The following is a 26118-nucleotide window of genomic DNA, read 5'->3' as shown; positions in this document are numbered from 1 at the left end:
ACTTCTTGTAAGAAAACTCTATCTACATGTCCGTCTCATATTTCTGACCCCTCACACTATCAAAGATGAGGAATACGTGGAAGGACACAATTCATTCGAAGAAATAAGAAAAAATTACTTACCCCAGGCAATGTTCTTTCAACTGGGTGTTGCTCCCACATATTCCTCATCGCCCTCCTATCCTACGCCTCTATCTTGCCGAGAATGTCTGTGTTTTACAATGAAAAAAGTTTCTGAAGCTGCATGCAGACTTACGAATATATCAAAGATGTGACTGTGGGAGGATCATCCAGTCAAAAGAAGATACAGTATCCTCCACCAAATGATCCTCTTGGAGAACTATGTTAAGGGTAGGGTTTTCTCCTTCCTTGGAGGTCTCTATCTTCACCTCTATGGTAGAGGGCTTTGCACAGACTATACCCTGACAGAGCTTCAGCGAAATCCTTCTTCTGATGACCATGGATTGCTCCTTTTCTAAATGGTAAAGGAGGTCCAAATTAGAAGGACAAAGAAACTGACATGTTTTACCTCAAGCGAGCGTAAGAAAAATGGGACCACTCTCCAGTCGGGGATACAGTCTTCTCTACAGGTATAGAACTGGGGAGACTGTGCCTCCTGTATGAATGGGACATGAATCCTCTAATTTCTGAACAAATTCCGGTGCATGAGCTCTCCATAAGACGCCCCCTTCCCATCCAGAAACCACTGTAAAACAATGTTTATGCCGGTTGCTTTGGGGTGACGGCACCCTGAGCAAAGAAAGGTCTTAGCCCTTCGCTTGGGCTCCACATAGTCTTCCTGATGCTCACTGAATGAACATGACCTCCTGAGTACTGGTTATGTCGCCTGCCACTCCTCACCATAGTCCAGGAGGACTAGCAGGTGTGACAACCAGTCCTGAACCTTCCACAGGAATTGTTTTTCCAGCTTAAACAGATCTCATTGATTCTCTGCCCGTAGCTTTTGGTTACCTTTTACAAGAGGAGGATTTGAGGAACTTGTTTCCCTTGTCATGTATGTCTTATGCCTGCCGCAAGTGAGGCTATTATCCCTAGCTACCCAGTTCACATAGGCAAACTCTGGAAAGAACAAAGTGTCCACTGCTAGGTCAACTTCTTTGAGCCTTTCCAAGACCACACAAGAAACGTGAGCGGATCCCTAACCCAAATAGATGTGTGGCCTAGCTGCTTGGTGAACCTCTCTGAATCTTCCTTGTTGGGCATCACTTGGGAAGTGAACTGTGTGCCTCTAGGAACCAGATCAGCCCCTGCCGTCTTCACCAAATGAGATTTAACAAATGCAATGGAAGTGCTTGTAAGTTCAAGCTTCACCTCACTATGGGTCAGTTGTTGCTTGGTATCATTCAGAGGTGGACTAGTTCTGTCCTTCCTGGCACAAATGCAGCCTGTGATTTAAGGCTGGTATTCCACAAGACTAGACCTCTTAAGTTCAGGTATTCAACTTCAGTATAATCAGGTTCTTAATCCGTAGTGACATTTGTGCCCAGAAGGACAGAACTAGCTCTGATGATGGACTTCTTGTCTGAAATGCACCGGCTACTAACTCTGCCACTTCAGCATTAAAGATGGAACTATGTACTCTATTAAAGACAGTCACCAACAAGACTTAAATGATTGTGTGATTTTTGTTATAAAGCTCACTGTGAATGCAGTAGTTCTTACTTCAGAAGGTGGTTTCCAGATCTGTGATAGATTGCATTGGTTCAGTTTCACAGTTTAATTTCCTGAAAGGGTGCATTTCGGGTCACTGGTAGACCCTACAGACCTATAAAATGTGATGGTATCCGTTTTCACAAGTGGTGCCCGCTTTCATATTTTGGATATTCTCTTTGACTTTCGGTCACATATACAACCAAACTATTGAGAGGTGTTGTTTCCACTGCTTGATGGGTCTAGATTTGACTTTCTCTTAAGCAAAATCGTCTGGTTTCCAATAGTCTGTTTCTTGATCTTGGGTCTCTGGTTGGTTGATGGTGAGGTTTTGTTTGAAAAGGCATTGTGCTCCTTGAACTTCTAGTGCTCCATGGGCAATGCAAAAGGCCTTGAACTGGATCCTTTTTTGAATTGGTAGCCAGTCGGAGTGCTCGGATAGCCAGTGTTGTGTTCCTCCTGTTGTCTAGCTGCTCTATTTTGGATATGTCTGTTTTTTTGTGATATAGATCGGCATACCTAGGTAAATGATGTTTACGTAGTGGATTCTTGAAAGAATCCAGGAGATTATTCATTTTTATTTTTAAATTTGTTTATTGGCATTTCTTATTGTTACAAACATATCATATCAGAATTGCATACCAATAGTAACGTTTGAACACAACATATAATCAAACAATACAATTGAACTGCGGTGGTCTCCGGTGTGTAACTCTTGTTCCAGTTAGGTAAGTGCGGTGGGTGTCCAGTGGGCCCGAGTGGGATGCCAGGGAGTGAGGGGAGGGGGAAGAGGAGGTAGGTGGAGAAGCGTGGGTGGTCTATGTGCTGCACTACTCAGGTAGGATGCTCTGAGGATGGGGCGTTGGTGGTCTGCAGGATTGTTTGTTCAAGGCGGTTTATCATCTGAAGGGTGAAACAGATCTTGTCAGGGTTTTCCATGCATCCAGTGCTATGCTTGCGTCGTCTGGGGATCGGAGGACTCCATCTTCCCAGGTATGAGTGTTTGCTTCTACCCATCGTTTCATTTCCGGTGCCATGTTAAGTGTTGTGAGCCGTTTGCCCGCTTCCAGGCCGTTGCGATGGTTCTTTTAGCTAGCACGCAAGCCAGGTCCATGAGTTTAGTTGCATGTTTTATCTTGGCTAGACGAGGGTACATGCCCAACAGGCATTCTTTAGGAGACCAGTCGTATCTGGTCATGCCGGCTGACCTGCGTGTTTGCTCAACTCTGGCCCAGAGGTGACGTACCCTGGGGCAACTCCAGAACATGTGCCATAGGTCTGCGTTTTCCAATTTACACCACATGCATCTGTGGGAAGCCTGCTTGTTGAACCGGGCTATTCTGTGTGGAGTCATATGTGCGATATAGCACGTTAAGTTGTATAAGCCTAAACCGGTCATTCCTGGATACTTCTTTAGGAAACATCATAGCCCTCTCCCATTCTTTGTCTGTGATAACCTGTCCTATGTCCTGTTCCCATCTGGTTTTCAGTTCTGCACTGCGGAGGTTAGGTCTGTCTGTTAGTTGGCTGTATATATGGGACATCAATCTCTGGCCGTCCCCCAGGTTGTACAAAAGTGTCAGAAGGGGGTGTGCCTCAGGTTCTTCAGGCCATTCGGCCCACTTCATACGTGCAGTACACTAGGCTCGTTGATACCATATGAATTGTCCGCACGGCACCCCATCTGCCACCTGAAGCGATGTGAAGTCTCTGAAGTTGCCTTCGTCGTACATGTCCCCCCATGTGTAGACCCCATTCCTTTCCCAGAATCTGATCTGTGCTAGATTTGCACAGGTCTGAAATCATCGGGACCTCAGGGGAGTAGGAGTGTTTTCGGTGTAGTATTGCCCTGGTTCTAAGCCATATTTGCCGACCTAGGACCGCTAACGTGGGTGGATTACTTGGGCATATATGTGTTGCCCAGATGACTTCTTTCAAGCGTAGGGGACTTATTAGATGCTGAAGCAGTCTGGTTTCTGCTGCAATGTCGTCAGACAACCATCGGGCCACAAAACTTAGTTGTGCGGCCAGGTAATACCGTTACAAGTCTGGGAGTTGTATGCCAACTGCCCTGTAAGGTAGTGTCCATGTGGACAACACCAACCTGTGCCTGCTAGCCCCCCATAAAAAAACCTTGAAGATAGATTCAAGTGTGCGAAAGAATGCGGATTTGATGTAATGGTAGACCGACATTTTGAAAGTGGTAAAGAAATCTGGGGAGGACTATCATTTTGATGATTGACGCCCTGCCCATAACTGACAGGGGGAGCTTCGACCAGAAGCCAACTGACTTGCGCAAGGTTTTCAGTGCGACTCCAGTTTTATATTTGTGCATCAGCTCTGGGGAATGCATCACAGTGACGCCTAGGTACCCGAATGAGGTTGGTTGCCACTGAACTTCAACCTCCGGGAGATCCTCTATATTCACACCCTTAAGGCCTGCTAGCGGGAAAAGGCAAGATTTATGTCTGCTAAACCGTATGCCGGAGAAGGCAGAGAAATTGTCTAGTACCTCCAGCATGCAGGGCACATTTAAGTGGGGGTCTCCGACATAAAGGAGTATATCATCTACAAAGTGATATTATGTGATACTCCCCGCCTAGTCGAATGCCAGCATCAAAGAATTGCTTCCTAAAGTAAATTGCAATTGGTTCCAGACCCAGTATATACAGCATAGGCGACAGTGGGCAGCCCTGTCTAGTACCCCTGCAAATGTCCCATCTCGAGGACACAAGTCTGCCAGTCTTCACTCTCGCTTTGGGATTGGTGTATAGAATTTTCACCCACTTAATAAAGCTTGCCCCAAACCCATATTCCCTGAGCGTGGCTAGTAACCATTCCCAATAGATGGAGTCAAACGCTTTTATAGCATCTAATGATAATATCGCGCAGGGACCCTTGTGCTGGTTGGTTTGGGCTATGATATGCTGGAGCCTGCAAAGGTTCGCTGTAGTGTTGCGGCTGTGTATGAAGCTGTTTTGATCGTTATGTACCAACCCACCGATCTGTCTTGAGAGCCTTGAAGCCAGAATCGTGGTCAATATCTTGACCTCCTAATTAAGCATGGCAAGCGGGCGAGTCTTACTCTTCAGCTGGTTTTCTGGGCTTGAGCATCGGGATAATGAGTGTTTCCCGCATGCTTTCTGGCTGAGTCCCTAGTTCGTTTGCTTCCTGAAATAACTTGAGTAATAATGGTGTGAGTAATGATTCGTAGGTTTTGTAAAACTCCGGGGGCAGCCCGTCAGTACCTGGGGTTTTGGCAGTGGCTAATGGGTTTATGGCCTCTGTGATATCTTCAGCTGTGATTTCTGCGTCTAGGTCGTCTCTCTGTGTGGGTGTCAATTTTGGGAGACCAATTTCCTCTAATGTGTCTAGGATTTTCTCCCGCAGGATGAGGGAGTCGTGTGAAGTTGGGTGCAGAAAGATTTGAATGCGTCATTAATGTCCTGCTGTGTTTGGAGTAGGGTGCCGCCGCCCCGTTTAGTGAGGTCGTGAGGTGTTTGGGGTATTCCTTTTTGCAGAGCCAGGCCAGGAGGCGGCCTGGTCTGTCGGCCTCTGTGTGTGCCCTGGCGGTTCTGGCCTTGTAGTCGAACTTTGCCAGTCTGCCCCATGTCTCACTGCATTTACCTCGGAACTGACGTAATGTCCCCTCGTCTTGGTGTGTGCTAGGGGAGGTGGACTCTGCCTTTTTGATTTCGTATTCACACTGTTCCAATTCATCTCGCAATAGCTTTCAGACACCGCCGGCTTTCGCAATGACCCCCCCACCCCCGAATTACTACTTTGAGGGCCTCCCACACAGTGCCCACCCTTTCCACGCTGCCCTCGTTTCCTTAACATAGTTCTCCAAAGATTCTTGGAGGTTGCTTTTAAATGCTGGGTCTTTCAGGGCCTCGGTTGGCATCCTCCACAGTGGGATTTGGGGGGGGGGGCGAAATCTGGGGCCCGTTACATTCCAACATTCCATTGTACCAGTAGTGGCGAGTGGTCCGATATGAATCGGCCCAAATATTGTGCTGAGTCTATGTGGACACTCACTGCCCGTAAGTATGTGATCTATCCTGGTGTAGAGATTGTGCTGGGATGAGTAATAGAAGTAGCCTCGCCTCCCCGGATGTAATTCACGCCAGATGTCTACCAGGTCTAGCCTTCCCAGGGCTGAGTTCAGTGCTGTGGAGGCTGCTGCAGCACGATTTAGGGGAGGAGCAGATCTGTCTAGATCTGGGTCATGGACACAGTTGAAGTCCCTCCCCCCCCCCATATGAAAAAGCTGTTTTGGTGGTGAGTTACTTTGGTGTATAGCAACTCTAGGTGAGCTGGGATGTTGCAGTTGGGGGAAGTAGGAGTTCACTAGGCACACCTCTACCTGTTCTATGTGTCCCCGCACTATCACATATCGGCCCTCTGGGTCTGATTCTTCCTTTAGCAGCTTGAAGGGGATTTGGGGGCTGATCCACGTGAACACCCCCAGTGCAAATCTGGAGTAGCCCGCTCCAAACCCGTGGCCTCCCCAGCCCTCTTTTAGGTTGGTCGTGCCCTCAGCTTTCAGATGAGTCTCTTGCAGTAGGGCTATCCCCACCTGCTTTCTGTTTAGGTATGATTTTATTCTGTTCCTGCGGAGGTAGGTGCACAAGCCCCGGACGTTCCATGTTAACACTGACTTGCAAACACTGACTTGCACTGCCATAGTAGTGTTGAAACTCCTTGCAGGAGCGGCTTCCCGCCACCCTCGTCATGTCTCTGAGGGACTACTTTATGACCCCCCTCCCCCACAGCAGCCCGGCTGGTGGGATCCATTCCCAGCGGGTCTGATGACACCCCCCTCCCGCACTGCGCTCACTTTCTTCTGGAGATTCTACATCTGTATTAACTCCCGCCTTTGTGGACGGAAAAAAACCCAATAACAATGAACAACTGCTCCTACCAGCCACCGTGGGAAGGTGGCGCTAAAGTGCCCCCCGGCCGTCTGATCCTGTCCAGGTCATTTGGCACGAGGCAAGTGCTGGCAACTGGCCTGCACTGAACTTTCTGTGTTGTAGGTGTACTTTACTTGTGGCTCAGTGGGTTTACTGTCCGAACCAAAATAAAGGTAACGATGCGGTGGTGGTGAGATGTGGTGGACAACTGTTGCAACTTCCCAGGTACCATGCTTTTTGATGTATCCCCATATTCCTGCCTCCCTGGTCCCACCTCATTCAAGTGATGGGTTTGTTGTATCCCGCTAGGTTACGTTCCAGCCACATGTTGGCTGCCCCGGGTGTGTCTAGGAAAATCGCCTTCCCTTTGTAGAGCACCTTAAGGCGCGATGGGTAAAGCAACATGTATTTGAGGTTCAGTTTTCGGAGTCTCGCTTTTGCTGGCACAAAAGAATTCCTGGCTCGCTGCACCACCGGCGTGTAATCCGGGTAAATGGCAATCCTGGAGTCACCACGCTTGATTTCCTTTCCTTCTCTTGAGTACCTGAGAACTATCCCTGTCCCGAAAGTTCAGGATTTTTGCGATCATCGGGCGTGGGTGTGATCCAGGTGGGGGTCGCTTTTGTAGAGACCGGTGGGCCCGCTCCACTGAGAAACCCTGGGATAGGTTGCCGGCTCCAATCTCTTGCAGCAGTAGTCTACAAAGTCAGTTGGGTTCGGGCCCAATGTGAATGTTGTTGCGGCATGCGCGCCCCTCCGCGTCCTCCGATCTTGCCTCAAGGTGCACCACTCTTTTTTTCTAGTTCTTGGACTCTGGTTTTAAGATCTGACATGGTCTCTGCGGTTTCCTGCAAGCCAGGTTCCGCGGTGGACACCCTCTCAGCCAGGTTACGAGCATCCTGGCGCATCAACTGCATATCGGATTTGACCTCATCTATTTTGGTGTCAAACGATCTGAGTGGTGCGATGGCCTGCAGTACATGAGCGTCCTTGGTGTTGTCCACGGTGGAGGGCGGCTCCTGCGGTATGGAGGTTTCCGGTTGTTGTTGTTGCTTAGGTTTGGCTGCAGAGAAGGACTCCATTATTGTTGGTTTTGCTTTGGTTTTGGACAGGGACATGGCCTCTCGAACCTGTAGGGCTGTCGCAGTGGTATGTGGCAGGTGGTGAGTCCCCAGATTGTGTGGCGTGTGCGGGTCTGTGCCCCACCAATAGTGTCGTGAGAACTTTGTCTGATTTACTGCACTTTCACTATTCCCGTGGTGGGTTGCTTCTGCTTAGCCTGAGTCGGACCGATGGTCAGGGCGCCTCTGTGTTGCCAGTCAATTGTAGTGGGTGCTGGTGAGATGTGTAGGGGGGGTCCCTGTTCTTGCCCTCTACGTGACTGGCTATTCCGGTGAGGACATAGTCGCGAGACTGGGCTTTCCTCCCTGGGTTACTCCGGTGGTGCGGTAGTTTGTGGTTGCCAGACCGGGACAGCCTTAGTGTGCTTGGATGGTAGAGCGCCCACCTCGGCGGCCAGCAGGGCCAGAACTCTATGTAGGGTGCGCTGTTGCTGCTCCTGGCGAACTCTCGGTAGGCTTGGCTCTCGGCTGTGGTGGGTTGCTCCTCTGGATGTGTGCCTTATGGCTCCTGGTCACCACAAGGGTGACCTGTTGGGTCCACTGTAAATATCAATAATGTGGGAGGAGGCAAGAAGAGGCGGCAGCCCGCACTCGCGGGTATAACGTGTTTGCAGGGCGCCCCTCACTGCACTGGTTCTAGTGTTCCCTTGCTGCCACCAGCATAAGAGTGGGGAGCCGGACCGCAGGGTGGGGGTGCCAGCAAGGGTCTGATTGCTGTGGTTGCAGTGCAGTGGTTCTGCTCCGCACCCTCCCGCGGCCGCAGGTCAAGATCCCACATACCTGCAGTTCGGCGCGGCCACAATCAGCAGGACTCTGCGTCTTCGGCTTGTTGATGTGAGCGGGCTCTCGCGTGTCTCCTCCGCGGCGGAAGGTTTCTCAGTTGGAGGTTCCGTGGTCCTCCAGTCTCCTCTCCAAACCTCCAGGGATCCGTCTCGCTGGGGTCGCTTCACGTGACGCTGCGGTGCTCCTCACAGTAGGTTGGCGCAGAGACCGCTCAAGAGAATTCCGTAGATTGGGAGGGGTTAGTGGAATCCACGTCGCAGAGCTGTATCCCTGTGTGCCGGTCCGGTGCGCCTCGAGGCAGTCCCGCAGGGGAAAGAAGGCGCAGGGGACAAGTCTGATGCTGGGGGGGTCCGTAGGCGAAATCTCCGGATCCTCTTCTCAGGCCCTTGGCGAGGCAGACGGCGCCATTTTGCTGGGTGCAAGGGGACCTCACAAAACAGTCGACAGAGCGGCTCTCCCGGTCTGATTTTTTTTTTTTTGTGCAGAGGCTTTCGGGGAGGTGGGGAAGGGGTTCGTCCACCTGGAGCTGCTGTCAGTGGGGTAAGGTTATACCTTTAATGCATCATTTTATAATCTGATTAAGGATCATGGACAGGAGCCCGGCAGATTCGCCTCTTCACAGCATGCGTGCTGGCCACGCCCCTTGAAAGAATCCGGGAGATAACAGCTAGTGCTTTTGTGTACGAAGAGGGGGTAGGACATTATCTGTTGGATGGAGCTCAGATGGTAGAAGTACTTTTTGACAATTGCGTTGACGTGGTGTTCCAGCATGAGTCTTTTATTATGCCTTGGTTTTTGATATTTTTAGATGGTTTAGGGCGGAATTCCAAAAACCATGCTAGAGGTGTTGCAGGTGCGGCATGCAGTGAGACTAAAATTTCCGTTTACATATTTGGCCATCATTGATTTGCTTAAGGCAATTGCTGAGGGTGGTGCTGGAGTTAGTCATTGATCATTTTGTATATGATTTGTCTGTCATCTAAATAGTAATAACGGGTGAGCCCATAGGATGGTATGATCTTGGCACCCCTGAGATGGCCTGCATGCTGCAGCACTTCTCATCAATGAACTCCACAATTTCGACCATCACCCCGACCCTCATCAACCTGCACTGGCTCCTGCTGCAAGCATAGATCGCCTTCAAATCCTGCTGCTTCATCTACAAGGCAGTTTCCCTCAAGTCCCCAAGCTACTTCACTGAAATGTTGAGCATCTCCAGAGGACTGTGATCCACCAAAAGTAAAGCATGTGCAGCCTTCACTCGACCAGTGCAGGAAGGAAAGAAGGCCATTCTCTCTGTTTATGCCCCAAGATGCTGGAACCGCCTCCTCATCAACATCCGACTCTGGCCCTCACTTTTACATTCCAGGAAGGTGCTAAAGATCCCCCCCCCTCTTCAAGGAATTGCGCTCCTCCTTAACACTTGGGTCCACACACCCTTCACACCCCCACATAATGTGCTCCCCCGGGTTTTCTCCCTCGTTGCTTGTAGATCGTTTTCTTCCAAATTGCCTGCACTCCCCTGTTTGCTTCCAGCTCCCGTGTTTCTCTGCTTCACTCATTGTCTCCTTCCTCCTATAACTTAAGTGCTCCATTACTTCCCAAAGCTAGCTCTGTGCTTGATAACAACAAAAATGTATGATATTAATAATAAAATGATCTTCCTCAAAGGGGTTGTATAGATGTTGAAAAGGAGCAGCAAGAGACTTGAGCCCTGGGGAACTACACAGGTTAATAGGTTGTGGTTTTGAACTGAAGCGGGGGTCGGGTGATATATTTTCTGTCCATTCGGAAAGATCTCATCAATTGTAGAGTTATGTTCTGGAGTCCGGTTTCTTAGTCTTCTGATTAGTGCACTGTGGTTAACCATGTCAAAGGCTGCAGAGATGTCAAGGTACTCGTGCCAAGGTGTGATGTCATTTGTTGTGATTTTAAGGATATCCCAAATGGAAACAAATGCTGATTCAGTGCCTCAGCTAGATCTGAAACCAGCGTGCGAGTGATCTAGTAAGTTATTAGAATCTACATGCTTCAATATTTTGCTGTATACTGAGTTTTGGCTGGGTAAGGTATGTTTGAGATGGGACCAAAGTTAAGGTTTTCTTGGTCTCCAGCTGTGTTTTCTAGAAGTAGTTTGACATAGACAATCAAACGTCTTTAGCGTAATTCCTGTTTGAGAGAGCGGTTCATTAATTTTCAAAAGTAGAAAGCTGCTGGTTCTTTGTTGATCTTTGTAGATGTTTGGGGGCACAGGTCCATCTGAAAGTTAGCTTTGTGGGTAAGGGTCACCAATTTCCTTTGAAGTCTGGTTTGGATATTGGTTCATAGATGAGGTTGTAGGCTGAAAGACATTGACCGGGGTATGAATGTTTCTGCCAATTCCGTTCTTTACTGCAGTGTTGATGGCTTGGTGTACGTTTATAACTTTGCTTCTGAGGTGGTTGGTGATACAATCACACAGTTCTTGGGTAGGTGAAGGTAATTTACTTCAGGAAGCAGTTTCTCATTTAATTTATTGGTAAAGTTCTTTCTCCAGATGAGGTTCCTTAGTGGCTTGTTTGGAATAGTAATGTTTCTTTGCTTTAAGGAGTTCTGCCCTGTATAGCAGCAGATTTCTTTGGTAGGTTGTAGTGTTTCCGCCATGTTTTTGTGGTTATTAGTTTTCCATTTTTTAGTGTTGATGTGTGAGGCGTGAAACATCTTGCCCAAGTTAATTTTCTGAGAGGGTGATGCTCTTTAATGGGGTGAGAGTCTAGTTTTTTGGTCCTCTAGTTTCTTTTAATGTTAAAATTATTTCTGGTAGTAAAGTTTCCAGTTTGTTGGGGTTGAATTTGATCTCGTCTCTTCAATAAGATTGCCAAGTGCCTCCAGGTTGTGTGACAGTTGATGGTGCTGCGCCAAAAGGATAGCATCTATCGAGAACAATCCCTGTCCAGACACCCCGCCCAATATAAAATTCACAAGCCAGAGTGCCCACTGAGAAACTCCCCACCCTCTCACCCACCTCCCATGCCCACTCACTCCTCCTCAGCCCCCAGTTGACCCCCGCCCAGACCACCCTCTTCATATCCCTTCCCTGAAAGCGGCTCTTTTCTCCCACTCTAGAATGGCTGCTTCATCCCCTCCCCCCTCTGACCCTCCTACCCTTTCCCACACTCCTGTGGCACCAAATCCCATAAGATGCCGAAAGAGTGACTGGTCCTCTCCCTCGACCCTCCATACCTCACCACTTCTCCATCGGTCCAACCTCCCAACCTTTGCTTCCCTGACCTTCAGATCCTCCCTTCCGCCTTCTCCCAGTTTCCGCCCCCTTGCTCTTGACTTCTCACCCAATACACCTAAACCCCCAGCCCCCTCCAGACTTGAACCAGAAACAACCCGCCTAAATCCCCACACCTCAAGTGATCCACTCGCCACCCTCCCAATTCGCCCGGATCACCCCTACTCGTCTCGCATACCTACCACTGCCCACCTACGACGTACCCTTCTCACCCGACATTCGAGTCCACAGGCATCCATCTCACCCCCCCAACAATGTTCAGCTCCTATGACCTGGTTTATATATCTAGTCCCAAACCACTTATCTGGACTGACCACCTTGCCATCCCTTTCTCTATCCACATTTCTGCCCCTCCTCCTCCTATAGCTCCCCCTACCCCCACCCTTGATCAAAGTCAAGGTACTCCCGGACCTAGCTGAAGCCCTGCTACTCCTTCCCCCTGCAATGCTGCCCTGTGGTAGACCCTTAACCATAGATTCCTTCGACTCCTGGCTTAATGAATCACTAATTCCGCTCGCGCCCCACAACCTCATGCAAAGGATCGTCCCCCAAATGGTTCACACCCCACCTGAGGACTTGCAAAAAACAAGATAACTACCTAGAACGCAAATGGCGAGCATCTAATACCGATCTCAGCAGATCCATGTTCGCCCTCCACCACCATTATAACAAATCTGAGATCCGAAAGGCTAAAAAAGCCTGTTACAATAAACTACTTCTGAACTGTGGCAGCAGCAGCAAAAAACTCCACAAGATATCTCCGAATTCATAAAACCTACTTGCACCTCTGCCCAACCTACTCGCACACAATCACTCTGCGACTCCCTCTCGCTACATTTCTACAATACCGCGCTTCACAGGGTTGCAACCCTAAACACAAAACTGTCTTCTCTCACCCTCCTCCCTACAGTGACCCCGCCCGTTCCCATTGCCCAGACACGACTCCTTCGAACCCATCTCCAGAGAAGAGTTCCTTGACCGATCAGCCAGCAGGCCCTCCGGGTCACTCCTCGACCCCTGCCCCGCCTCTCATCTAAAGTGATATTCTCCTCTACCTGCACAGGAGAACATGCAAGAGCCATTCTAAACGACTCCCTCTCCCCTGAAGCCTTAGAATAGCGCACGTCAAGCTGCTTCTAAAAAAAGACTTTCCTTGACCCCCTAGACCCTAAGAATTACAGGCTGTTCTCCAACACCATATTCCTCGCAAAACTCATTGACCGGACTGCATACTCCCAACTCAACTGCTTTGTAGAATCCAACAAACTCCTCGACCCCAAACAATCAGGCTTCAGACCACGACATGGAACAGGAACCACTCTGATCTCGATCGGGGTGATCTCAAGGTCACAGCAGACTCTGAGAGCTGTGCAGCACTAATTCTCCTCGATCTCTCTGCAGCCTTTGACACGGTTAACCATTCATCCTCCTTGACCGCCTCCACTCCCTAGGAATCCGTAACTCAAAACTCAAATGGATTGCCTCTTTCCTCTGCAACTGGAAACAAATCACCTTCCTTTCCCCTTTTTTCTTAACTGCTTGCGCTGTGAACACTTGTGTACCCCAAGGTGCATGCCTCGCTGCTCTCCATTTCAACCTCTATCTGACCATTCTACCAGGAATCTTCCACGTGCGCAACCGTTCTTGCTACAACTACGCAGACGATACCCAGATTATCCTAAGGAATCCCCAAGACAACCACCAACACGTGTCCAGACCTTGAAGCCTGTCTCCGCGATATTTACCGATGGATGACAAGTAACCACCTCTTTCTGAACCCTGATAAAACTGAAATCATGGTGTGCGGCAATACTACCCACCTCCCACATCCGCTCGTAAGGCCCCCTCCCTCAGCCCACCACCCTCTCGCTCCAATATAGTCAAAAACCTAGGCTACACGATGGACTCTAGCCTAAAACTCTCACGCCAAATCAATGTGTCCAAATGCTGTCACTACCACCTTCTTAGACACGTTTTCCCTTACCTCTCCTACCCCAACAGACTTGCCACTGTTATTATGTCTATTGTTATGTCAAGACTGGACTATGCCAACTCCCTATACCTGGCTAGCACCGACATACCAACTCAAACTCCAAAGAGCCCAAAACGCTGCCGCAAAAACTACTCCTTGCCCTGGGACAAAGAGACCACGTCTCACCCGCTTTCCGAACCCTGAACTGGCTCCCAGGCGGATGAAGGGCAACCTTCAAGACCTTATCCATTACCTACCGAGCATTGCACAAAACCGACCCAAAGTACATACAAGAGAAACTAAAACCCTACCTCCCATCTCGCACCCTAAGATCAAGCACTGCCCTCTTTCTAGTGATTCCAACCTCTAACTCTGTAAGGATCGGAGGATCCGCCTTCTCAGTCTTAGCCCCAACTCTGAGGAACTCACTCCCCGTCATATTCGACACACCCAAGACTACATGACCTTCTGCAAAGCTCTAAAAACCTGGCTCTTTCCACAAAACCGACTGGCCATCTATTGCGACTGAGACTGCAACCCCAACGACAAATGCTCAATGGGATACCAAGCAATGACGCCTCTGAATGCGCATGTTAAGTCACTAACAAGTTCAGTCTGAACCCAGAAATCACCAACCCGCTGTTGAGATCCGGAATACTGATGTCGTTAGATCAGAACTCCACCCAGACACTCTCCTCTCCCATCACTATGCTCACTCTCTACACCAACGCACAATTGGGGCGCAGCTACACCCCTTTGTCAATTCGGCCTAGCTGCTCACATACGAACAATACACCATCAACACCTACAAAACTGATTAAAATGCAGCTATACCCCCGAAAATCAGCCTAGCTGCACACATAAGCATTCTATGCAGGCCTAACGCAGCCACAACCCAGTCTTGGTGACCTCCCTCCAGACTGCACACATTCAACTGATATCAAATACCACCACACCTAATGCTAGGATGCAGCTACCATCGGGCAATCGCACCAGCTGCGCACATAATCGGTGCACCCAAAAACCCTACGACGCCCTACTCTCTCAACTGACCTGGACTGTGGTCCCAGAGGGTGTTCAACCTACCAGCGTTTTGAGGTCATACCAGTGATATGTAGAGCGCTATATAAATGCCAAATAACATAACATGTGTCTCTGTCACAGACTTTATGAATAAATCTTCCTGCTGTAAGATGCAGTTCTCCTTGTCACCTTTTCTTCACTTGTTGCCGGCTCTTCATTCTGCCCTCCGTTTGTTGCTGGTTCTACCTGTCTCCTTCGACCACAATTCCTCTCCTGTACTCCCACTTCTATCTTCACTGCGTTGAGCCCCTGATTTCCTATTTGTCTCTTCCCATAATCTTTTACGCTTTTTCTCCTTCCTTCCATGTTTCGTTGCCTGTTTTTCTTGTTATCCCTTCTTTGTTACTATCTATTCTAGCTCCTGCTTTCATTTTTCCCCAGTTTATTTGTGGAGTATATCCTTGTTTTAGAAAAATAGTCTGCCAATGTTGCCACTTTCTTTACAGACCATGAACCTTCTTTAGAATAAAGGCATGATCCATAAAGAAGGAACCACTGTCTAAAGAGGCCTACATCCCTCCCATCACCGGTCCATCGTGCTATCCCGCGTGCTGCCTCAAGGTGGCAGCAGTACCCCGCATTGGGGCCTCTGCTCTCTTCTCAGTAGCAGAGATGTGGATTTTTGAAATGGGCCCGTATTGTGTAGGCTGACAATTCTGTTTGAACACAGGTGGGGATTTGCCTCATCGGTTCAATCGTTAATCATAAACGTTTGTCGTTTTTCCTTTCGCTGCTTTGGGATTCTTGTAATCACTTTTGCTAACTGCAACCCCTGGGAGTCCAACGGTATCTCGACTATTCGAGTTCTAGGTACTGCTGGCCAATAAATGGTAAGTATTCATCTACCTTTCACCCTGCTGGCGGGGTCGTGTTACAAACCTTGGACTTGGAATGTAGGTCGGCCGTCTAGAAGACAATTTTGAGCAATGTTCCATTTAGCGCTCTCGTGCGTGTCATTATCTCTACTGTTGTTGGAGCTGATTTGTACCCAATGGCTCCTCGGGTACTTCTACTTTTTCAGCCTGGCCAGCAGCTAGTAGTTAGTGCTCCTGGCGCCATCCTCCATCTTCATTGCACTCGCAGCTGCGCAGTGAGGCCGCCCGGGAGTGCCTGAGAGGGGCCCGTCCTTCACCAGAGTCAGAACTGCGTGCCACGGTACCCACCTCCCTCAGGCCAGCACGCTAGGGATTTTGTTTAAACTGCTTTAAGGCTGCTTGCTGGCAGATGAAACTTAGCACGTTGTCTGGAGAACTTCTTACTCCAATGTTTGCCACTTAGTGGTAAATGTAGACACAAACCTATTAGCAGGCATGCATCTAGGCTAACATTGCGAGGGGGGTATGGGCAGTGCCGGCCACAGGACTGCCAGCGCCGTGTGCAAGATTTGTGCACCCCCAAACCCACTGCCCCCCTCCAACAGGAGTTTGTGGTCTGTCGGAACTGTCACTGTCCTGCCCAGTATATATAGGCGAAAATCCCTGCACCCCCAAACTACTGCAAGAGCTTCACACTCCATCTGTGAATATCTTTGCTCCGTATCCGAGAGGGAATGGCTGGCAAACGCAATGTGTCTCACCTCGCCCTTCGCGTCGCCTCTGTCAGCACAGCCCCGATTTGAAACAACTATTTCCCAGGGAAAGGATGGATTAAAGAACGCCATAGTGTCCTCAGCCATGAGGGCCATCTTCATGTCATTGGATGCCGCTTGCTCGAAAAGGGCCCCACTGCCAGTTGGTATCTTTTTTCGTGAGGTTCCTCAATGGCTCCGATCGTGTGGCGTGATTCCTTATAAATCGGCAACAGTATGTTAAAATCCCCAGGAAACTGAAGATAAGGGGGTAGGAAGGGGGGGGGGGGTCTGGCTCCATGATGTCCTTGAATTTGCAGGGATCAGGGGACACACCACCTTCCTTGAATACAAAGCCAAAGAATTCAATTAGTCTTCAGGAACTCGCACTTCTATTTGTGGAGCACTAGGCCCAGGGCCTGGATGCGTTTAAGAGTATGACTAGTCATGCAATGTGCACTACCTCTGACCTTGCGAACACCAATGTATCATCACTGATATTTATGACCCATCCAGGTCAGCCTAGGCGCCCCTGATAATGTTTTGAAACTCTGCGCCAGGCGGCACTCCGAAGCTGAGACGTCTATACCTGTACAGTCCATGGTGAATTGTAAATGTTGTAATGTACCTGGATTCGGGGTGTAGCATGACCTGGTGGTACCCAGCCCTCAGATAAAGCTTCAAGAAAAACCTCACACCTTGCAACTCAACTATGATGTCAATTGTGGGGGTTAGATGTCTCCCTCTTTATCGCCTTGTTGGGCAGCCGCATGTCCATGCAGATCCTGACCAACTCGGGTTGCTTAAGCTTCTGAGCAATTACAGTGGGTGACGCCCAGGGCGTTGGTCCTTCAACCCTCTCAATGATATCCATGTTGATATGATGCTCCAGCTCCTTGTCCACCGACTCCCTTAGATGAAAAGGGGCCCTCAGATGTTTCAGGGCGACAGGTCGGATGGACGGATACTGAGGACCGATGTTTGCCCGGGCACCCCCAACTCTTGTAGCTTTTGTTTTTCTTGTCTTTTTTTTCTTCTCCTTAACACAGGTTCTTTTCGATTCAGTTTATCTGTATTTTTTCACCTAACAATCATTATTTTGCCTCCCACTCGAACGAACAAAAGTGAGAACTATGACAGGGTGGACCGCCACAAAGTCCAAGGGTCTTTATTGATGACTTACACATAGATTGGTTGTAAATTCTTAAAAGGGATCTTTTGGGCCTACTGGGTTCTCTTGGGAGGGTTGGAGTTGGGGTCAGCCCGGTCTCTTCTTCCCTGGTCTTTCCCACTTCCCTAGCCCACATGTCCTTAACAGGGATGTTGGTTCTTACCAGCGTTAACACCTGGCTGTCTTTTGCTGCCTTGCTTTAGTGGTGGTTCCCCCTAAGACATTGTCTATCTAGGCTTTCCCTAGCTTAGCCTGCTTAGTAGTCGTAAGGAGTTTGGGAGGGTGCCTTCTTCTGCCGGGTGTCACGTTCACTTCTCTCACACCTGCTCGTACCTTACCCTTCACTATAATGCTTTCTTCAGATGTTCTCCTCCCACCAGGTCACTGTCCCTCCGACCTCTCACTGCAACTTTCCGCCCTTTGATCTTCTTTCTTCTTTACTTCTTCCTGTTCTTACTATTGATTTTACTGCCAACTACCCCTCTATCTCCGTTATCTTCACTCCCTTCCTTGCTTCCTGCTATTCTTGCTGTTCTGTTTCTCTTAACTCTTTCCACTAGCTACTCCTATTCTCCCCCCCCTCCTTGTCGCTCTCATAACTTTTCCTCTACTACTGGTCTCACTCTGTTACTAACACTATCCCTTTACAACCTTTACTTCCTCTTACTACTACCATTAGTCTCTTCTAATCACTAGCGCTCGCTACTGCCCTCTTCTTCCAACTACCACTCTACCTGTTTCTCACACTCTACTCCTGCTACCTACTGTCTCTACTCCCAACTACTAATACTATCTCCACCACTTGCTACTCCTACTCTAACTTTACTCCTCACACTTGCTACTCTCATGCACAGACACTCCAAAGATCCTGTCCTTATAATAGCCTCTGCACTCCTTTCTCTTTTTGCCTCCTCTGGTCTCGCGAGCATCCTCCTCCGCGTCCTGTCCTAAACAACAAACCCACCCTGAACCACTCACACACACTTGCTTAAATACCCCACCCTCTCCCAGGATTGGATACTTACTCTGACCAATAGACTAACCTGGCTCCAGGGTGTGTGAGAAGGGCTTAAGAGGGCTTCCAAGAAGCCTGCAAGGGCTTAAAGGGGCTTATTAACCCCACCCTTTCTCTTGGGCAGTCTTGTCTCAGGTTCAGCAATATACAGGGGGTTATTGCCCTTTAGTTTCAGGCCACCTCCGCTAGAATAGCCCCAAAACAATTTAGCCTAGCTGCACACAGAATACTGGTCTCGCACAACCTTTACACTAAATCTAGCATTAGAATGCTTGAAGAGAAATCACGGAACTTTACGTGAAGAGAAATCCTATCTTAAATTCAGATCTAACTACATCAACCACCCGAAGCAATCGACCAACTAGTCAGTACCTCCTCTCCCTCCTCACCCAGTTATAACACCTGTAAACTGTATATAATTCTGTATATAACTTACTGTATTATTGCTATAGCCTGTATATATTTTTAGCACTATGTTTAACTTGTAACTATGTAACCTACGTCTTGCATATCCTTCACTGCTGCGCTCTCTTACCCTCAGGTTTGGTTCGCATTATAAATGAATAAAACAAACAAAACTGAATGCATCTAGCCACCATGAGAAATATGATCTAGCGGTACACACGCACTACTTACTACCCTACTTTCTCCACTGACCTGGACGATGGTCCCCGAGGGCGTTCAACCAATAGCGCGTTGAGATCACACCAGTTGTGAAAGGCACTATATAAAAGCCCACTAACATAACCCCTTCGCCTTTAAACCCTATGGCCATCGCTCATGACTTAGTGGGTCTTTGATCAATAAGGCCTTCATAGAGGCCAGAAAACATGGTGTGCCGGAGGCACGCCAGTGTTTTGCTTAACCCGGCATCCCCTGTTGCCATGTACACCGTTGCCATGTCATCTGGCAGCCAATGTGTTTTCTGTCATCAGGCTCGCAATCCTCAGTACAAAAACCAGAAGGAGACGTAGAGCTATTTTACTGACGTTTTTGATCATGCTCCTTAGAACAAATTATAGACAATACTTAAACGAAAGACCAAAAACGTCCACTTGATTCTCCCTTCTGTTGTCCCCAGGTCTCAACACCTTAGGACATTGACCAAACAAGTACTAAGTCAAACAACATTAACCATAACACAAATATATATTCACAATTTTATTTCATATACATCACAATTATTCATATATCAATTTCATACATTTAATAAAAGATAAGTTAAATTCAAAATATTTCTAAGACCTGTACAAAATTTCCCTAAAAGTTAAATACGTCACCAATCGTAGAAAAAAGAGTAGAAAATTGTTCGTTTTTTTTTTAACCTATAATGTGCTAAACCCTATAACACCCTGCCTATACAAAACTAAATGATGTAAGACACCTTTATGGACACCACATTATGGTCTGTAGCTCATGGGTTCCTTTCTATTTAGGATACCTCAAATGAATCCTACAATGATCAGAGTAAACTTCATCCCTATTTCTTGCTACCCTGGGGTTTATTTCAACTCAATATGTTAATCTGTCGTATTGTTAAATAACTCGCAATACTCTTTCTTAACAACCCAACATGTTTCGTTCAACACAATATTATAATACACAATTCTTCTGAACTTCATCAGGGGGACCATATGTACCCTTCTTCCATCTATCTTAATACAAGGGTGATTAAACACTGTTCATAACACAACTCAATGTGCTGTTAGTTCAGTAAAGTCTAACTTTACTCTGCACAACTCTCGACCTGGGAAGACCAACAGCAAGGGAACAAAACAAGAAACAGTCAGTGATTTATATAATACTGTTGTTCTACTTAGTCAGCACCTAAGTCTGCCAAACTAAGGCTTACCGTGTATGATAACTTGACACAGTCACTTGACCACGGATCTAGGGGAGAGTCACAACACCTATGTCGGACAACTCACTTTCTGAAAAACACAAAAGGTAAAGGCAACTGAGAGGGTATCAAATCGGAACTGGAAATAGTCCACATCCCTAATATGGAACTTGTCTTTGTCTCTTTCTCTATACCAAGGTATCCCAAATTTTCTTTAAAAACGTCACCAAAGCATTTTTTGTTTTCCATGGCATCTATGGGCCATCTACCTGGCCACACCACTATTCTCAAACCAACCTCACTCTTGGTATGCGTTAATTATACCCATGATACACGCTCTACTGTGCTGTATCTCCTAGTTTACAACATACTGCAATCCTCGGTAACAGGAGTTTTTATTTGAATTCTAAAACTGCAATTACTTTAGGGTTCTCTTAGTCGTCTTGGGTCACTTCACCCTGCATTGAGCAGGCAGCATGCACCTAAGCTACTTCAGATTTCTATTGCATGTCCAAGTGTTGGGAGTCCTCTACCAATTCCTTTCGCAACTATCCAACATATCTCCCTCGCCAAAGGAGGAAAGTCCTCTTCAGGAGCTGCAACACAAAATATGCATCCTCTTCTCCAAGGATGCAATGAAATGCGTCCTTATTCACAACAGGGTCGCAGAGTGTACTCAAAATACTGCCTGGTAATGAAAAATGTGGGCAGTTTGCACCCCATTCTGGACTTCTACCTCCTTAACAAATTCATCTGTCCCAAACCTTCCGTGTGGACCTGCTACAACATGTGCTGAGCCAGTTGGCACACATTCCCTTTCCTCCCTGATCTGGAAAACACTTACTTACACATACCCATTCATCTTGGGTTACATGGTTATCGCGATCTCGACGATTGCCTGTTCAGGGCACGGCCCCTTCCTCAATCCCAGGATCTCCCATTTGACTACCTGTAATTTTCAACCTGAAGGCCTGGCTCCTGCTAACCAAGAATTCCTATGCCTGAAGACACGTGAAAGGACATGCATAGTGTACAGTTTCATGCTATAATGGTAAGTGAAAATGGTTTACGACATGGTGTGCAACGAACAATGTTCATCATTTGCGCTTCACTAGCACATTGTTCAATTAAGGTCCACTTGGCCGCTATAGCAAGATTGACCCTTGCATGTTGTGCACTTGAAATGTGGTCGCAGCGCCTAGTCAAGGAATTCCTTAAAGGCCTTCTTTGTGCGTTTCCACCAGTGCGGTCACGCTCAACCGCCTGGGAACCCAACATGGTTCTTTCTAAGCTGATACCCCCCACACCTCGCTGCTGCTTTGAACCCTTACACAAAGCGGAAATGAAATTCCTGTTGTGAATACGGCGTACCTGGTTGCCATTACCTCTGTGCCAGGAGAGTGGAGACCACCAAAGCTCCGGCCTGGAAACGACCCTATTTGGTCTTGCACAAATCCTTCCTTCATGCCGAAGGATCCTTCCTTTCATCTTAACGATCCATTAGTCCTGCCGTTTACTTTGACTGTCTCCTCCAGTGGAACGTTAGACGTTATGAGGGCTATGTAACCTGCACCAAACAATTTTGCAAGTCGTCCCAGCTGTTTGTAGCTTTTGGTCCCACGCCAGTGTACAAAGGACTTTCTAAAGCCTCCATTTTGAGGTGGTTTCTGCCTGCATTTCATGCTGTCATTGCATCGCCAACAGGTCACTTCCGGGTAGGGTGAAGGTGCACTCCACCATGGCCGTCTCTTCCCCACGGATCACAATGTCCCACATCTGCAGAGCATGGATGTGGAGATCAGTACATGCCTTCATGAGGTTCTACTGCATAGAGAGACTCGGCAGAGGAGTCCAGGGTCGGGCAGGCTGTACTTCATCTATTTGCTTGAGAGAGGTATGCTTTCCTCTAGATGAGCCTTATGCTCACATTTTATATTGTGTGCTTACATGGGTACTACTTTGTAATCTATTCATTCAGCATCTAAATCTATGAAAGATCCAATTATGGAGAAGGAATTGGTTACATACGTGTTACTCCTGTTCTGCAGCATTGATATCTTTCTAGATTCACATGCGACCCTCCCTCCTATCTCGCTTTAGGCTCTGTTTGCTTCACCTTGGCACTTTCACGTGCATTATGCTAATCTGAAGTGAGCATCTAGGGTAGGAGCTCAGGGGCATTGCTGCCCATTGAATGCAGGGCAAGATGATTCAAAACGACTCCTTTGAGAACACAAAAGTGATTGCAGTTTTACAATTTAAATAAAAACTGCTGTTACTGAGGATTCCTGGCCTGATGACTGGGAAGATTCATACAGCATGTGAATCTGTGAAAGATACAGATTCTGGAGAGAAGCAAGGGTTACATGCAGTTATGTTACAAACAGCCCTGCAGATAAGTGCCAATCCTCCTCTCTCCCTCACGTTTACATCCTAAAAGAAAAGGCCAATGCAACAATAAATCTAGGGGCTAAAATTATTCCCAACAAGAACAGGAAATAGACACTTGGGAGCCTGACCCCTACTTCCTACCTACAGTTCCCTTTATGCCATCCGATCAGTGGTGCCTGTTTAGTATTGCCACAGAAAGGCACTTAATATTACTGTCCTGATCCCAAGAGGAATGTTCTGGTAAAATTGTGCCTGGTGATTTATGCAAATTAAAAGATGGCAATGGGAAGAACTTGTCTTGCTCCCTAAAAATAATTTTTCTCCAATAAGAGCATCAAATCTTCTCCCCTAACAATCTTCTATCGTTAGAAAAGGTGTATACTGCAACCATTCGCCACCTAAGTATAAGAATGCTTGAATTGCCTCTAGATTAGATGATCGAAGTAGGGAAAGGATGAGCGTATGGGAAAGTGAGTGAAATGCCAGAGGTAGGTATGGGGTAATGTAGAAGGGGGGAAAAAAGAATGCCTTGTGATAGCTTGGGTGCGCATGTACCTATCACACTAACCAATTTCAGAATTACACAGATGTGCTTTTTCCCTGTTTGCTTACTACTTTTATTTGGCAAGCAGGGTGGAGAAATTGCTGCAGGCTTTACAGCATCACAGTCGCCTTGTCTGGGGTTTCTGTTGAAGCTGTCTCTGGCTGTCACATAACAAGTGTACCCAGTAACTGCTGGTTGCAGGTTTGCTTATCTGGTTTTTCCTTTTTCTTTTTTGTAGCCGCATGTTAAGAGATGACTGACCCAGATGTCCTGACAGAGGTCCCGGCTGCCCTGAAACGCCTGGCTAAGTATGTAGTGCGTGGCTTTTATGGCCTGGAGCATGCACTGGCACTGGACATCCTTATCCGAAACCCCTGCGTAAAGGAGGAAGACATGCTGGAGCTGCTCAAGTTCGACCGCAAGCAGCTGCGGGCAGTTCTGAACACCTTGAAGGGGGACAAGTTCATCAAGTGCAGGATGCGGGTGGAGACTGCCCCGGATGGCAAAGCCACGCGGCACAACTACTACTTCATCAACTACCGGCTGCTGGTGAACGTGGTGAAGTATAAGCTTGACCACATGAGACGTAGGATTGAGACAGACGAGAGAGACTCTACAAACCGGGCCAGCTTCAAGTGCCCAAATTGCTTCAGCACTTTCACGGACCTGGAAGCCAACCAGCTCTTCGACATGATGACTGGTAAGATGCAGTTATGACGTACATTGATTATACGTTTTTGTTATCACACTTGACACCAAAGGGTTAATGGCATCAAGCATAGCTTTCGTGTAAAGTAGCATTGATCAGGTCCTACATGTGATTGTATCGATCACATAAGAAGACCCTAATCTATTACACAATCAGTTTGCACATACATTTCAGTAATGCGTTAGTAAAAGATTTTATTCTGTACTTTGTAACAAGTATTTGAGAAGCCATTTGATATCCAACATATTTCATAGTTCTAGAACAGTTGTCTCTGGACATTCAGTGCCCTACAGTGCAGCATAAGTATGTTCTAATGTATGTGCATGACTTACCCATGTGGAAATAACCTTTCTTCATTTGAGATACTGCTCTATGCACCTTCTCTTTCCAATAGTTCAAGGTACCCAAACCTGGACGTCATACATTTTGCTTGCGGCAATGGTTGTAAAGGGGAAATGCACTTAAATCCATGTAGATATTCTAGGTCCTAAGAGATGTTCATACCTATCCATTTCTCCTCCTGAACCACTAGATTTTTGGTGATGATGCTGTTTGAAATCCGTATGATTTTCTTAACCACCCAGACGTGCGGTTCAGGTTACAGCATTCCTTAGAGCATAACCCCCAATAACCAATGTTGATGCTAGAAATTTAGATATTGCTTTGTAGCCCTGTGGGGGTGTAAGCTTACCAGACCAATCTCCATCCGAATCTTTCCTGTGGAAAGTGCACATGGTCCACAAATGAGGCATGATTTCAAAATGTAGGCTCAAATTTAACTAGATGATCCAGGTATTGTAGTCCCTACACACGCATTGCATACAAACATGTCTAAATTGTGGTGGCATTGTAAAGCTTGATCAATGATTTTATCAAATGGAACCCGTGGTGGGGATTGAAAAGCAAAATGGCCTATGTAGTGTAGCGTACCTTCTATTTCAATTTTTCTACCTTTGATGTGTGTGAGGTGCTAAAACTCAAAGGCATGTCAGCGGGCAGATTAAGAAAAAGCAAAGCACTACTTTTCAGTGTTGCGTAACTCGCTCTTTAGTTTAATAAAGTGGAAGAGAAATCGACAGTTCAGCGAGTCTCCTCCAGTAGACGTTTTGTTTTTGCAGCAAGTGCAGAAGTTGACCTGTAAAAGCTCTACTTTTACGAAAACAATGAATGATCAGTGTTGTGTTGTAGAACATTGTGGGTGCACAACGACACCTCATGAGAAGCGTTGTTTTGAATAAATGGGAGCATGGCCATAAATAACTTTGTTCTAGCGCAAGTAGCTTAAAATGCTCACTGGATTTGATGGGAAGATAATCGGTCCTTTCAGGTGGTGGAGGTGTATGGTCTTGCCTGAGTAACAATGCGAGCTGCTGTGTTTTGAAGAACCTGTAGCTGTTGGAAAATATATTTAGCTGATCCAGCATGAAAGGCTGTGCAATATTAAATTTTTCCTCTTATCAAGGCCGGGCAATAGCAGCACTATGTGCCTTTTGATGATAAAGGTTTTAGCTGCCTCAATATCACGAGGTAATAGTTTGCAGAACTGACTGAGCTTCCATAGATAATGTTGATGCAAAAACCAGCCAAAGCGCTTTGGAGTAGCCTCTGAATAGATGATTGCCTTAGAAAACCTGGTCAGAGTGTAGATGAACAGAAGTTCAATCTTGCTCTGATTTAGTTCAAGCCACTTTTTCGGCATCCGCTCTATATGTAAATATAATGTAGGGGAGTGACGTTATATTGACAGCCTCCAAACGAAAGATAATATAAGTGTCGAGCATAATTCTGAAAATATATCCCCAGATAGATCATCAGAAGATCATGTAATGATTTGATTGTATATTCTAAAGAAGAGGGCACGCAGGAGCCCTACTAGGCACCACATTCCACTCTTTACAGGTTCTGTTAAGAATTCCCATGATTTAACTGCATGGCCGGTTGCATGAGCAGGAAGCGACCCAATCAATACCGCTATCCGATATTTTGCCCACTGCACTAAGATGCTGTAATAAAATGGGGTGGTCTAAATTGTCAAAGGTTGCAGATGAGTCCATTA

At 47.3% G+C, this 26118-nt stretch overlaps 1 protein-coding gene across 1 annotated transcript in view; it reads left to right on the top strand.

The window, feature by feature from the left end:
* Positions 1-26118, top strand: part of GTF2E1 (general transcription factor IIE subunit 1) — a 415467-nt gene that overhangs the window by 68110 nt on the left and 321239 nt on the right. Inside the window, exon 2 of the mRNA XM_069635836.1 lies at positions 23592-24053. Within this exon, the coding sequence (XP_069491937.1) occupies positions 23606-24053 (448 nt within the window). The 5' untranslated portion in view covers positions 23592-23605. The remainder of the gene's footprint in view (positions 1-23591; positions 24054-26118) is intronic.

Source organism: Ambystoma mexicanum, chromosome 7p, assembly GCF_040938575.1.
Source record: "Ambystoma mexicanum isolate Mex_15411 chromosome 7p, UKY_AmexF1_1, whole genome shotgun sequence".
NCBI lineage: Eukaryota > Metazoa > Chordata > Amphibia > Caudata > Ambystomatidae > Ambystoma > Ambystoma mexicanum.
This window is presented reverse-complemented; position numbering and strand designations above follow the sequence as displayed.